The 14,832-nt window shown below is 39.0% G+C and overlaps 2 protein-coding genes across 4 annotated transcripts; both read right to left on the reverse strand.

Annotated features, from left to right (window-relative positions):
* Window positions 1-704: 704 nt before the first annotated feature.
* On the reverse strand, window positions 705-3,985 carry RB195_012229 (uncharacterized protein; the record flags this gene model as incomplete). 2 transcript variants are annotated; one of them, XM_064193992.1, is made up of 9 exons in its annotated part: window positions 705-794; window positions 862-951; window positions 1,014-1,136; window positions 1,262-1,346; window positions 1,414-1,544; window positions 1,737-1,817; window positions 2,537-2,615; window positions 3,736-3,756; window positions 3,810-3,826. In XM_064193992.1, the coding sequence occupies 9 exons, from the start codon at window positions 3,824-3,826 to the stop codon at window positions 705-707; spliced, it is 717 nt and encodes a 238-aa protein (XP_064051575.1). The 2 variants fall into 2 exon arrangements, with proteins under 2 accessions (XP_064051575.1, XP_013290507.2); XM_013435053.2 differs by lacking the exons at window positions 3,736-3,756; window positions 3,810-3,826 and adding an exon at window positions 3,966-3,985.
* A 151-nt stretch (window positions 3,986-4,136) lies between these two features.
* Window positions 4,137-14,597, reverse strand: RB195_012230 (uncharacterized protein; the record flags this gene model as incomplete). 2 transcript variants are annotated; one of them, XM_064193994.1, is made up of 15 exons in its annotated part: window positions 4,137-4,173; window positions 4,257-4,383; window positions 4,519-4,574; window positions 4,781-4,790; window positions 6,536-6,544; window positions 6,607-6,662; window positions 6,740-6,842; window positions 7,011-7,130; window positions 7,194-7,362; window positions 7,441-7,797; window positions 7,861-7,995; window positions 8,580-8,693; window positions 8,903-8,995; window positions 9,097-9,247; window positions 9,718-9,782. In XM_064193994.1, 15 exons carry the CDS (start codon window positions 9,780-9,782, stop codon window positions 4,137-4,139), a joined length of 1,602 nt encoding a protein of 533 aa, XP_064051576.1. The 2 variants fall into 2 exon arrangements, with proteins under 2 accessions (XP_064051576.1, XP_064051577.1); XM_064193993.1 differs by lacking the exons at window positions 4,137-4,173; window positions 4,257-4,383; window positions 4,519-4,574; window positions 4,781-4,790 and adding an exon at window positions 14,491-14,597 and having other exon boundaries at window positions 6,542-6,662; window positions 9,718-9,813.
* Window positions 14,598-14,832: the final 235 nt, after the last annotated feature.

Below are 14,832 nucleotides of genomic sequence, written 5' to 3' on the forward strand. Positions count from 1 at the left end.
ATTTCCCCATCACTCACATTTTTGCTTCAGATCTTACAGTGCGATATGCGGGGCAATGTTGTTAGCGCAATATCCTTCTCTGTTAATCACATTTGGAGGACAAGCGCATCATATAAACACCACAAACAAAGAAACTACAGTAGGTTCAAAACAACACGAAGCTCAGAGGCTAGCGACTGGGATCGAAAAGGGGCCGAACTACAGCGGTGAGTGGTGCCAGCAAGGGTCCCCTCGCCGATTTTAACCGCTACGCTGTAACGCACCGCTTCCAACGCACGTAACTGCGACTAGCCTCATGTCATTCTGACCCAAATATAGCTATTCTTTTTGAATAGAAATACTAGCTCTCAAATGAGATTAAGTAGCCTCCTTAACTCCAGAATAAAAAAAAACTGAGCCAAACAACCTGGATTACGTTTTCTCTCCCTAACAAAAAGGAACAGTAATCAACTGTAAGTATAGATATATGCGACCATGTCTATTGATGATTTATCGTAGCCATAAACTACTCGGATCAAAAACTAATTAACAGAGTATACATGCACATTTTGTTCCAATGATTCCCATCTGTTCTAACAAAGAAACTATGCGAATTATGTAAGTAATGCACTTTTAACAAATTAACGACGTAAAACCTAGCGTAACAACTATGAAAAAATACCTACATAACATACTATAATCTCTAGAAGTGTCAATGAAAAATTCTATTGATTGAACAATTTATCCACTTTGACATCGTCAGAGGGAGAAAAATGCGGCTTGAAAGTGGCAGGACCAACATTCCATGCTTCTACCTTAAGAGCGGAGTTGGATCAACCAAACTCAGAAAAGAAAGTCTTCAACAACAAAAAAAGCGAGTACCTTGACTGGCAGTTCTTTCCCGTACAAATCCAGAAGGACCTTGGGATCCACTTCTTCATATATGGACGTACCTTTTTTAGATGGTTCGGCCTAAAGTGATACCAATATACATGTACTGTAAAGGGTAATTAAAAATATCTAATTAATCTTACTTGTTTAATGAAAGGTTTAAGCATTTCGAATTCAGGATCAATACATAACGTTAGTGGTGCTCTCTTCTGTTCTTCACGATATGGAACGCCGGCTTTTTCGCATGCTTTCTTAGCCAGTAAATTCTGGAAATAAGCAGTAGAAGACTAAACAGAAAGTGAAAATGACCTTGGTTCAAAAGAATTGCGCAAAAGAAGAGATCGGTGGGAAAAATAACAAGTAACACTGTGAAAATGAATGAGAGACATACCTGAAGAGGAGGAATTGGAAACGAGTTCGGTAAGATTATGTCGCCCATCAGCTCTTTACATTCAATGAACTCTTTTTCTTCATGTCTTAAATTTGAAGACGAAACAATTGCATCGTGATTATAAGTGAAACCTTCGTTGGTGTCGCACATACTTATGAATAAGTCTCCAATCAGATCGATTGAGATCGTGTGCAAATTCGTAAACGCCTAGATTTCGCCCTCGAAGAGTCCATTCACCCCAAACTTTGCCGCCAAACAACCATCTATCCATAGCAGGTTGAGCCTGAAAAGAGCATAAGACAAAATAGGGACAGAACCCACACTTAGACCTTTCAGAAGAAATAGTTATAGTAATAGTAAAGTTGAATTTATTACTGTACGCAAACATAAACATAACGAAAACGCCAAAAATAATATCATGATAATATGTCCATACAAAACTCGGCAATCTTTTAAATCGCATCCACTAGCTTACTCTGATTATTTTGATGTAAGAGGGTTGTGTAGGCCACTTCCGTCCCCATTCGTTTTTCGTGACGATGCGTCCGACGCCCAACTGTAATTATACTAAATTTAGACTGAAGTTACAGGCAAAAGCACTTTTAAAGGCATCATCCCACGAATCTGAGGTGGTGCAGGTTTCAGGTGGGGTATTCGTATACAGGATGGGAGACTACGGAGAGGGGGGTGATTCCGTCCATTTCTTCCTAATTGCCGTAAAAAACGGTTCGGAAGATACGGCTTCATTCGTTTTGGCGCACCATTTTGTACAAGAGGTTCGATTGGAGTGCGCCAGTCTTGTGCGGCGCCGCATCTTCCGGGCCGTTTTTTACGGCAATTAGCAAGAAATGGACGGAATCACCTCCCTCTCCGTAGTCTCCCATCCCGTATACGAAAACTCCACCTGAAATCTGCACCACCTCAGATTCGTGGGGTGATGCCTTTAAAAGGTTCACACACATGTGCATGTGAATATTAAAAAAGAATTTGCATTTAGCTTAAAGTCTCTCCATAAGAACCCTAATGATTTCGTGAATTGCACTCAAAAATGACGTTCCTGAAATGTTTCGCTGTAGTAGTGTAGCTAAGTTAGATGTTACCCTGATAAATCCTAAATTCTGCACGTGCACATAATTTGGAGCAAAAATTGACGACAAGGAACTTTCTGAAACTCAAAGCACTATTTTAGATAAGTTTTTAATCGATAACAACATACACCACATCCTCATCACGAAGCATTTTGTAAGCAGTAGAAGAATAGTGTGCTAAAATTACCTTTCTTAATTGACATAGGATTTCAAATAAGAACTTTCCCTCCGCATTCACGTCATAGTTGCCAATGTATCGAATGGCACTGGACATAACTAAGAGGTATCAACCTATAAGAAATCATTTAAGGAACAAAAAATCCAAAAAGTAACAAGTAAACAATCGAAATCAACGTAAAAAAAGATTTGTTGAGAATTTTAGCGTCACATGAGCACATTAGAGAAAATAGTCATGATTTAAATGAAAAGAAAACAAGAAAATAAAACTATCTCTCATTCACGTTGCATACTATTATCAAATCCTACCAGAGAGTAATGAGTAACCATTTCGCTCAAGTCTTGATTGTACAAGAACGTGACTCGTTCAAAATAAAACGGTGACGAGCAGAAGAACCCCTTCACAGCTTTTTTATTGGCCACAGCTCAAGCAAATCAATAAAAAAAAGGCACGTATTCAATATGCCAAGATTCAAGAACAATCGAACATGGGTAACCCCTTTATAAATTATCGAAACTATCAACAATACCATTTCTGCTCCTCTAAACGAAATATCCACAGCGGACCGCTAGCATGGATATCTTGCACAGCATCTCACATATAACTGTCGTGATTTGTAATAATAATAATGAAGGAATGAAGTGCTTTGGTGTTCTTAAAAATGTTTCCGATAATGGAAAGTGCTGCTGATTTTTTGAAATGTCATTTTATTGTTGAACACAGTTTTTCTCCAATTCAATTTAACCTAAAATAACCTAAGATTTATGTGGCGAATAATTATACAATACTAAGAGCTTAACATTCTTTACAGTGATCACAACGGCAATGGTTTCTTGATCCCATATGCATTTAGATGAAAACAGTACTAATATTTCTCTGGTTTTCTTTTTCTAATGCTTTTTCCAATGATTTTTCTAATGCTGTGTATCGAGAAATCTGAAAACGAGGAACTTGAGGGAAATCTCACAGCTGCGTGTTGCCGCTGTTCCTCCTCACTGCTATTCACAGTACACTGCAGTAAAAGTAAGCTGTAATTACTCATGTTCAGGATACAGAGTTAAATCACGCCCTATCACCACTAGCCGAAATCATTCTAGATGAACAGTTCACAAACAAATAAACGAAACACAACGTTCATCCGTTGATGTATCCGATATCCAGTTATCAATGCCACTACTTAATTTCTGAAAGCGATAAAGCAGACTTACAGAGAAGAGGATGTTGTAACTCTAAAAACAATTTAAAACATACTCAAATAGAAATGTGAACTTAAAAAGCGTACCCAAGCACGCATTTCATTGTTGAATTCTGAGTAAAAATCGAAATTAAACGTTAATCAGAAACGACCATCAGTGGTCGTTGTAAAACGTTGTAAAACCATCATCACTCCGGCAAGATATCTATGCGTTGACGACGTAATGGAACGAAGAAAACGAACAATTTTGTTGCAAACTTCATTACTGACTCGGAAAGAAATCGACAGATTTCTGTTCGACGAAAAAAAGGAACCGGAACAAAGAATACATTGCTAGGCATCGTTACATCAAAAAACAAGCTTACAGATGGTACATGGGCAGTGAACAACGGATTATATCTGCACAACTCAAGTCTACTTACCAGGTAGCAAAGAAGAATTACGAAATAGACTGCAAAAGTACAAAGCACAAAATCTCTTACCCAAAGCAAAAAAAAAAGAGCATAAACGAGTGAAAAGTAAGTCAAAACTCACACTGAAAGGCAAAAGGTAGGGACAACGATATGTTTTTCGACGAACCGATCAATCATAGTCAACCATTTGAGGAATATAAAGCTGATGGCACAATAAGACAAATATTTCAAGAGAATTCTTTGAATCGCTACAAGAAAATATGTAATTAAAATAAAGATGGATGAAGAACTACACAATTGAAAACCATATTGCCACAAAGAAAGAAAAGGTAGCTTCAGAGAAATATGTCATTGGAAGATGAAAGAGAAGCAAGAAAACCTACTTTCAAAAGTTATCGAACTTTGTAATAATAACAAAAGATGTGAGGATGGAAATGACCTTGATTAAAAGTTCTTCCTGGAAGTTTTTGATGAAAAAACCAAAGTTTGAGAAAAACTGAGAAAGACCATTGTGCATCCAATACAGTAGTGAACTCTTAAACCAGAGGGCAATCTTAATTCATAAAATAGATATTAATTTCCAATTATGTGAAAAAGTTTGAAAAAAAAATCCGAGAAAGCTGTTCGTAGCATGGTCGGCTTCACGAATTAAATCCTGAAATCGATTGTAAAAAAAAAATCGTATTTTACACCAAAATCAATACACAAAGATTCCAATGATCATTGTACACTTTACATCGCTGCTATTACTCGTTCGGAGTCAATTCAGAATCGATGCCTCAAATCAGTGGTTTCACTATCCCAAACAAGTATGGTACTAATTTACCGACCCTGGAGGAATGAAAGGCTTACTTAGCGGTTTCGAACCGTCGATCGTGCGGTCACAACCGAACAGCAGACCACATGCCCCATAATAAAAGCGATAGTCCATTTTCGTGCATGCTTTGCACTACTCTCCGAATGAGCCCTAATACCCGACAAAACAACTTTCTACCAAAATCGAACCATCTTTGAAATTTCTAAAATTGAAAAATAAGAGGAAATGTCAGTCTTTGTATAATATTATATTTCTTTTGCATAGGATCGATTACAGTGAGGCTTCCTTAAAGGCATCACCCCACGAATCTGAGGTGGTGTAGATTTCAGGTTGACTATTCTTATTTATACTTGAATTAGATTCCTTAATCACATCGTGTATGCCGACGCACAACGAGATTTCTGTAATACACTTCCCTTACAGATAGAACTGATCATATGATCCTCCCACAACAAACGACTTCATAAACACTTCATTCAGTGCTTTCACTACTGAACGGGTATGAAGTGTTAACCCATTTTAATTAGGTAATTGAAGGCATCACCCCACGAATCTGAGGTGGTACGGACTTCAGGTGGAGTATTCGTATACGGGATAGTAGATTATGGAGAGGGGTGTGATTCCATCCATTTCTTCCTAATTGCAGTAAAAAACGGCCCGGAAGATGCGGCCCCGCTTAAGGCTGGCGCGCTCCAGTCGAACTCCCTGTAGAAAATAGTGCGCAAGAACACCTGAAACCGTATCTTCCGAGCCGTTTTTTAAAGGCATCACCCCACGGATCTGAGGTGGTGCAGATTTCAGGTGGAGTATTTGTATACAGGATGGGAGACTACGGAGAGGTGGGTGATTCCGTCCATTTCTTCCTAATTGCCGTAAAAAACGGCCCGGAAGATACGGCTTCATTCGTTTTGGCGCACCATTTTGTACAAGAGGTTCGATTGGAGCGCGCCAGTCTTGTGCGGCGCCGCATCTTCCGGGCCGTTTTTTACGGTAATTAGCAAGAAATGGACGGAATCACCTCCTTGTCCGTAGTCTCCCATCCCGTATGCGAATACTCCACCTGAAATCTGCACCACCTCAGATTCGTGGGGTGATGCCTTTAAGCCAATTAGAAAGAAATAGACGGAATCACCCTCCTCTCCTACTATCCCTTATAAGAATACTCCACCTGAAATCCGTACCATTTCAGATTCGTGGAGTGAAGTCCTAACGTTCCGACTTTATCGTTGTTTTCAAATGCGACGGAAGAAGTCGATGTGTTTTTGTTCTCGTAGTCATTCTATCAGACTCTTCTTTTCTCTCCACCAGCATTCGATATCGCCTAAACGCAAAACAAAACCTCGCTCGCTAAGAAAACATCCGTACTACCGACTAAACAGGGCTGAACCTTCGAAGATAAGGATATGGCAGAAAAGATAAGCATTAGACATAAGATCTCACTGTCAAACCTCGTAAAAAGAACAAAAAAAATCCAAATATTACAATACGCCAAGATTTAACAAAGAAAATAAATGGAGTTCATAGAACCCATGTTAAATAAAAATGAGAAACAATTATAACAAACATTTGTAACACAAACTAACCAAGTCCTACTTCAGGTACAATTTTGGTCCATTTTCATCACCCGAAAGTCGACGATGCTTAAAGTCTTCACGGCAAAAATAATTGTCCAGTGAATTGCGCGACCGCAACGGTGCACTTCTTTTGCATCTGAATGTGAATTATTATGGAAATAAAGATCACATATAATTGACACATGCTTCTGCATAACTGCGAAATTGACTCACCCACGCTGCTTTAAATCCGGAATAGTTTTCGTAGAATTAACATTCACTGATAGACGTGGGGATGTTCTACGTGTTGAAACAGTTGGAGTTCTAAGGGTTTCACCTAAAATACTAACGCAATAAAAGGAAAAATGAACATTTTTGAATGAATGCCGCGCATTTCGTGCCCATTTCGAGCAGAAAAGATGTATGAGGGGTTTTTTCGTTCTTGTAAAGAACAAAAAAACTAAGAAGAGCAAAACGCGCAATGAACAAAACTGATTTTCCTGACCTGTTGGGGTTGTTTCGGGTCCCTTCACATTTCGCCTACTGCTCGAGTAGAATTCCAGTGGACTTTTCCCGCAGGCATTCGCCGTTGGTGAATTCTTAGCAGACCGACTTTCAGCATCATCTTAATAAAGTACTCCGAATAAATTTGACAAAAGAAATGGAATAGAAGGAAAAGTCGACTTACCTTCAAGTGTGATTATAGTCACATTGTTGTCAATCTCAGCTGATAGACTTCTCCTGCCAGAATGCTGTGAAATTGATTTTCCAGACTTCCTCTGCCGATTCGATGGAGTATGAGGTCGTGCACTTGGAATGGGGGCGTCAGGGGACTTTCCAGCCTTCGATGGAGATTTCTGAGTAAAGTAAAGATTGTTCAAGAATTCCTTCGCCGAAGATGAAGGAACGCCGGGAGGACTGCAAAGTTTAGAAACCTTCTTATGCATTTCGTACTGCTCTTTGATTCCATTCATCTCGAACTTCTTAGATGCGACGGTGCACACATTTCGAGAAGTACGATTATCTTCGTATGAAAGATTTGCTGCTGGAAGATCGAGTGATGGTACCGCTTCGGGAGGTTCGATTTCTCGCAGAACTCTGCTCTTTTTCCTGATATTTCTATGGCCTGTGTAATACTTCCTCTTCTTCTTTTTCATTTCTAATTCAGATTTGCACAGTGAAGAAATGTCAGTAGAACTATCACTGTCACCCTTTTTGGGTTCCTGCTCTGGTTGTACCTCAACTCTTCTGGAAGCTTCCGGATCTCTATTGACGCATGCAGGAATATTAATCTGAACATAATGAACAACCTCTGTTCCCTAGTCATCATACAAAAGTAAGGCTGAAAAACTCACATCATCATATATAGAAAGTAACCCATCACTGCGAGGTCTGTCTTCATCCCGTACACGAGGGTTTGTCATCTTCTTTTCTAGGAACTCAAAGAGAGCATCAGGAAACCGTCGCTTCACATCAGGGTACGGCATCACCTGAAACAAAATGATTTTAACAAGTCGTCTCTTCTTGGTGATGGAGATCATCGAGAAAACTCCAAGTGTGAAAAAGGTGAATTTCTATCAAAAAATAAAAATACGATGGCTAAAAAAAGTCAGAACATCGGTTTTAAGCACTTCGTCTAACCAACGACAAGATTTTTTCTGAGTTCGTTCGTTACTCAACGTCTCCTTTTCCGAAAGTTTTACGTAAATTGTTCATAATTTCATCAATTCGTGACTCAGTTCTACAATTCGATTATAAAATGGATAACAACCGTGCTTAGTCCTTATTCTAACAACAACAAGTATTTACAAAGTACAAATTTAAGGAGCAGATCTTTAGCAAATGTCATCAGAAGGAACAGCAAGAAGTAAAAAGACAAAAGAGAAAGTAGAAGTGAAAAGCTTCAAAAAAGTTAAAAATGAACACCGAAAAAAAGACTAGTTATACTTTCCTCACCACATACAAGCATCGTCGCAACATAAATTTGAAAAACGCGATAAAGTTGATTAGTTAAAAATAAAGCATGCACAAAAGACTAGAGAAAATATGAGAAACAATTAAAACAAAAACTCACTTCGACAGTGCTTGTACCGTCAGGATCAGTTATTCGCAGCATGAAGTTGGAGCACATAAACTCCCTTCGAGTCCACTCAACTCGCTGACGAACCCTTGACCTCAGCACATCCTCCTGTGGAATAAAAAAGTGTGCTGTTGGAGAGAAGAAGTATGAAACAGGTTCGGAAAATCAACTACTCATGTAGATTAAATGTTTTTCAGTTTTTCAATAATTTCGGCATTCTTCCCCCTCGCCGTTTCCAGTACACTAAAGCGTCGTTCTCTTATTACCATTCTACCACGAATACCTTCTAAACGAATGAAACGGTTGGAAGAGCTTGCCTTAACTACACATCCTAGAACTGTAGCACGACAATGGAAATCTCTCAGTGCAGATGGAGTCACTTGTTTCGACCAATAAGGCTTCCACTGGACCTACAAACATGTCCTTTACGTATGCTCACTTGGAGGACAACTTACACTGTTTCTTTTCCGCAGAATCAATTTGAAGTAGACACCAAAAGAGAGATGCTCACCAAATGCTGCCACATTTTGTCCGTTCCCACGATATAAATCGAATCCAGTACTCGATCAATCGGGAACCATTCACCATCGCTTTCAATACGTGCACAGGGCTCCTTGAGCTTCTCAGGGTGCACGTACTTTATAGAGTCCCATTGCTCGGGTCTAAAGTCACACTCCAAAACGAGAAAGGTAAGAACTCTAACCAAAACATCGGGTCGAATATACAAAAAAGAATTATAAAATACGGGAAAAATTAAAGGCATCACCCCTTGAATCTGAGATGGTGCAGATTTCAGGTGGAGTATTCGTATACGGGATGGGAGACTAGGGAGAGGGGAGTGATTCCATCCATTTCTTCCTAATTGCCGTAAAAAACGGCCCATAATATGCGGCGCCGCACAAGGCTGGCGCGCTCCAGTGGAACTCCCTGTAGGAAATAGTGCGCCAAAACGCCTAAAGCCGTATCTTCCGGGCCGTTTTTTACGGCAATTAGGAAGAAATGGACGGAATCACCCCCTTCTCCATAGTCTCCCATCCCGTATACGAATACTCCACCTGAAATCCGTACCACCTCAGATTCGTGGAGTGATGCCTTTAAGGAAGGAAATAAAACATGATGACAAAATTCTTACCCGCTTTTCTTCACATCGATACGTTCACCCGTTCTCTGGCTCTTCTTTCCCTTACGGGACGGCATCTCCCTGCAGTATTTAGGCTCTGATGAATAGCTTAATTAACACTGTTGAAAAAAAAGTCGTACAGAAACAGATTTTAAAGAATAGCATCGAAAAGAGAAATGAAAAAATGCTTGAAAGTAGAAAATAATGAATAGCACAAACAACTCTCAGCGGTTCTGTACAAAGAAAAAAATTAGTCAAGAAAAATTGTGTTGAATGTAATAGTCGGCAGTGATCCACTCCACGCTTAGTTTTTCATCCACTGCAGTAGACGTGGTCAGAATATATGCTTCTATGAAACTGCAACAGCTTAAACATAAGCTAAGGGTAGAATACGTACGTTAAAATATAACAGACATCCTATAGTTCAAGAAAAAAGATCGAATGTAATCTGAAATTCTGCCAAATATCGTCAAGAAGAGTTTTTTTGGTGTGCATACATGCATGTGTACAACAAAAAAGAAAAGTTTTTCTCTGTTACAGCAGATAAAAAAGTACGAAAAGGTGCTCAGTGGAAAACGATAGGCCTAGTGTTGAACACAGTGAGAAAATCCAGGAATGACGATCAAAAAAAAAAAACTAGAAAAACGGAGTTAAGGGATACATCTAGAGGGAAGTATATGTAACAATGCTACGCAAAATCATATTCGAATTTCCTAAAGTCTAAAGTGGTTGTGCTGAATTGCACTTCTAGTAGCCACATTATGCAAATTTTGTACAAAACTTCTAGACTTTTCTATTCTTTCGTGTTTTATGCCATCAAGGACGACAGCTACACTGAAACAAAAACAGGATAACAGATGATAAGAGGACATGTTATCGATTAGAACGTCTCGGAACACAAATAGTACAACAGTAAAGATAAAGAACGAATGAAAAAGACCCAGAACAGAACATTTCAGCGATTTCATGCAGAGCGTGTAAAACGCAGCGTGTTTTCGCGCATTTTGATGTTTATGAACACGCAAAATTGCAGACGAGAGGCGTCCATGCTCTATAGAGTAAAAAAATTGTAACTTAGTTATTCAGAAATTAGCTATGATATTTTAGAAACTATTACCATTATCTAAGAGTAGTAGGAAGCAAATTTGATGGTTTTAAGCCGAAAAATCGTGCACTTGACCTTTCCATCAAATCGCGTTAGGCGATTCTCAAGCACCCGTTCCCGTCCCGTGATTCCTTTGAGAAATAGAATAGATGGACGTTCGTTTTGTACTGTGTGGATGTGAAGCTCCGAATACGGCTGGTGGGAATAAATGTCTGAGAGAAAGTAAACAGCAGCGACCACCTGACAAATCAAAGAGGGAGGACGGAAGAAGAAAAGAAACGGAATCATTGAATAACAATATTTATTTATTTCCCGTTCATTTCTAATGAACTGTACACGAGGTTGTTAATTAATTTTATTAGCTAACTTTTCGGCAAATCATCTTCAGACCATGAAATAAGTGAATCACAATCCAAGCGAACAAATCTTTTCATAACTAATAACGTAGCGAATGCATGGTTCGAATTACCTATATCAATACAACCACACGATTTGGACGATTTACTGAAACGATGAAAATGAATAAATGAAAACCAATAAAATTAATTAACAAATTGTATGTATGTACCGTTCATTGTGATGTACAGCTCATTAGAAATCAATGCAACATCTTACTATGCCGAGGTTCAAATCGAACATTTCGATAGATTGGCAATGTTTATTAAGAACAAAAACATCTACTAAAAGACGTTAATCAAATGCAAATTGCAAACAAATTAATGCCAAATTATCTTCAAGATAAATTCTACCTGTATTTATTGATTACTTATAGGTTCAACGACACGTTCAGTGAAGAACGCGGCGTAAGTAGATTGTTGAATTGTGAATTTAAAAGAAAATCGTTAGAGAAATATTCGTAAGCAATGTGAACGTAAACGAAGTAAACAGTTAGGGAGACTGGACAGAACGGGATTGCTCTATCAGCACTAATCAATATAATTAAAATCAATTAAAAGCGACTACATCGTTCAATCAATAATCAACTAAATAACTATGAACAAAAAAGCAAAACGAATAACGAATATTGAAAGAGACCAACGTGCCCAAGCAGAATAATCCTCCAATTAAGAGAGAACAATGGATTTATGCATACACACTGTACGAAAAGACTAGAATTTTTTATTTTTTTATTTTTTTTTAATTTTTACTCAGAGAGGATCGAATATATACGAAGCCGAGGTCCCATGGCAATGTTTATCTCACATATACTTATACATGGCTATCTATTTGTGTATTAACGTAACCTACAAGAAGCAAATAACAGAAACAGATATTACAATAAAAAAAATAGTACGTATATACGTTACTCAATACAAACCAAGAAACCTCGAATTAATTCCTTGCTTACGGAATTCAATAACAACCTTCTTAAATACTGAAAGGTTAGTGAGAGTGGGCACCTTTTCGCACATAACATTTATATATCTAACACACTTGTTTGTTTACCCTAATTTTTCGTTTCTTCAGTAAATAAATCGAAACGAAACAGTGCTGAAATTGTATCACGAATTTTAGCCATTTGATGGTACCGTCAATTATGCTGTTACTGTTTCCTTAAATACAATTAAAATGAAAACAGTTTGGCTTATATTCTTGAAATAGAAAAGAATACAAAAAAGGTGCTCCAATCCAGCAGCACATTTTTTTATGTTCACTGAAAACAATGCAAACTTCCTTCTAAAGAGAAAGAGAAGGAAAAAAGGAAAAAAAGGAAAAGCCTGAAATCAGTATAAATAATATAATAATAGCAATAATAATATAGTAATAATAAACAATAATATAAATAAGAAAAATCATAGCTTCAAATTTTGTGATACACTATGCGCATTCAGCTAGCAGTTATGATTGGAACCATTCCAATTCGCAATGATGATCTTTAGACCCAGACATGTTTAAATAAAATAAAAGTACAATAAAATAAATGAAAAAAAGAGATAATGAGTAGAAAAGCCGCGTGGAGCGGAGGAGGAAGTAAGAGGTAGAGGAAAAAGGAAAGAAAAGTGAAAGAAATTGAACTATTCTAACATCGTATTGATTTTTTATGAGCTGTGCACAAGGTTGTCAATTGATTTTATTCCTAACTTACGACAACTTCGTGTACAGCTCATTAAAAATCAATAACACATCTTACTATGCCGAGGTTCATTGGAACATTTCGATATTCGAACATCTGCCAAGAAAAAAAATGCGCAACTAATCCTGTCAATCAAACACACACCTCGTTTAACATATGGTTGAGTAAACAACATAGCAAGGTCATCGAGGAAAATGTTGACGTTGCCCCATTGGCAGCGTCGTCGTCGACATCCATCAATTGAAAGGAATTAGCAAAAAAAAAAGGCGGGAAATCGCTTCGATGGGTGTCACACTGGCGTTATCTCGACGGGCGCACCCGAACACAGCGAGTCAACGGACAGATGGTGTGCGTATACAGATGCTACAGCCGTATAAAGAGGAATGTATCAAGATTCCTCTCCTCGTTCAGCTAACGAATTCGTTACTTTCCCTAAGTACCGTACCGTACTGTGCCCGGAGTGATTTTACATTTTTCTCTTCATTTTAACCTCACATATTAAAAGCATCACCCCGCGAATCTGAGGTACGGATTCTAGGTGGAGTATTCGTATACGGGATCGTAGGTTATGGAGAGGAGGGTGATTCCGTCCATTTCTTCTTAATTGCCGTAAAAAACGGCCCGGAAGATACTGCTTCGAGCGTTCCGGCGCGCTATTTTCCACAAGGAGTTCGATTGGAGCGCGCCAGCCTTGTGCAAGCGCGCATCTTCCGGGCCGTTTTTTTACGCCAATTAGGAAGAAATGGACGGAATCACCCCCTCTCCGTAATCTGTGCTCGAAGCGGCGCGTGGAGATAGCGGTTGAAATCGAGGTGGGACCATGCCCCAGCAATGAACGGTGGTATCAAAGGTCCTCACTCAATCCAAACCGCTGCGCTCCATCGCATCGCTTCGCGCGCAACCGCTTACGTAACTGCACCGTGCTTCATGTCGTTTTGATTCTACTGTACTTCAAATAAATTCAAAAACAACTACAGATTATATTCAAAATGGAGTATTCGAAATAGTCCATAGACAAGATCAAAATTCGGTTGTCATGCATTGTTACATTCCGGAATTTAGAACCCAGAAAAGACAAAACTGTCGATGATACTGTTTCCTGGTTACTCGGTTTTCTTGGGTATAGAAAGCGGAAATAATAGCAGACAGATTAAGTCCAACAACTCAAACTGATCATTCGCAACGGTAGAAGTTGAGCAGTGTAGTACATGCTCCTGGATTCGGTACGTGAATCCTAATTTTTTAAAATGTCAAGGAAGACGTACAGTAAGGTAAGAGCGACACGAAGCATTGTGTAATTGCGTACGCGCGTTCTCTCGAAATGGTGCGGTAGAGCGTTGTGATTAGGATCGTACTAGGATTACTTGCCGACACCACCCATCACTGCAGTTTGCGATGGCCCCACCTCGGTTCCAACTGTTGTCTCCACTGCGCCGTTTCGAACGCGTACGTAAATGCACCTCAACTATGATTGATTCATGTCGTTTTGACCCGACTATAAGTGGTAAGATTTTGGGATGGAGCTGTTCTGGAGTACTAAAAAAAAACACGGAAAAATGTCCCCAGAGTTGTGCTATATCATCTTGGAGGCAAATAATATTTATACCTACGAAGAAACTTGTAACATTCGATCAATGTTTTACTGTCAATAAGTGTCATTACAATGATTGTTCGAAATGTTTCGATGACGGCTGTAACGAACGTCTTACTCATCGATGTTGACGCCTAGCTGAGAAATTCGGAAACTGATTCAAAAATACGATTGTGAGAAAGAATGCAGAGCTTTGGGGTACACTTTTCTTCTTATACATCGACGCAAGGGGCGGGTGTAGTGTAGCGGCTAGAGGTTCCGCTTCCGGCGCGATCGATCGGATGTTCGAATCCGCCCTTGTGCTCACCAAGCCTTTCATCCCTCCGGGGTCGACAAATTGGTACCAGACCTGTCTGG

The sequence above is a fragment of the Necator americanus genome, chromosome III, assembly GCF_031761385.1.
Source record: "Necator americanus strain Aroian chromosome III, whole genome shotgun sequence".
Classification (NCBI taxonomy): Eukaryota; Metazoa; Nematoda; class Chromadorea; order Rhabditida; family Ancylostomatidae; genus Necator; species Necator americanus.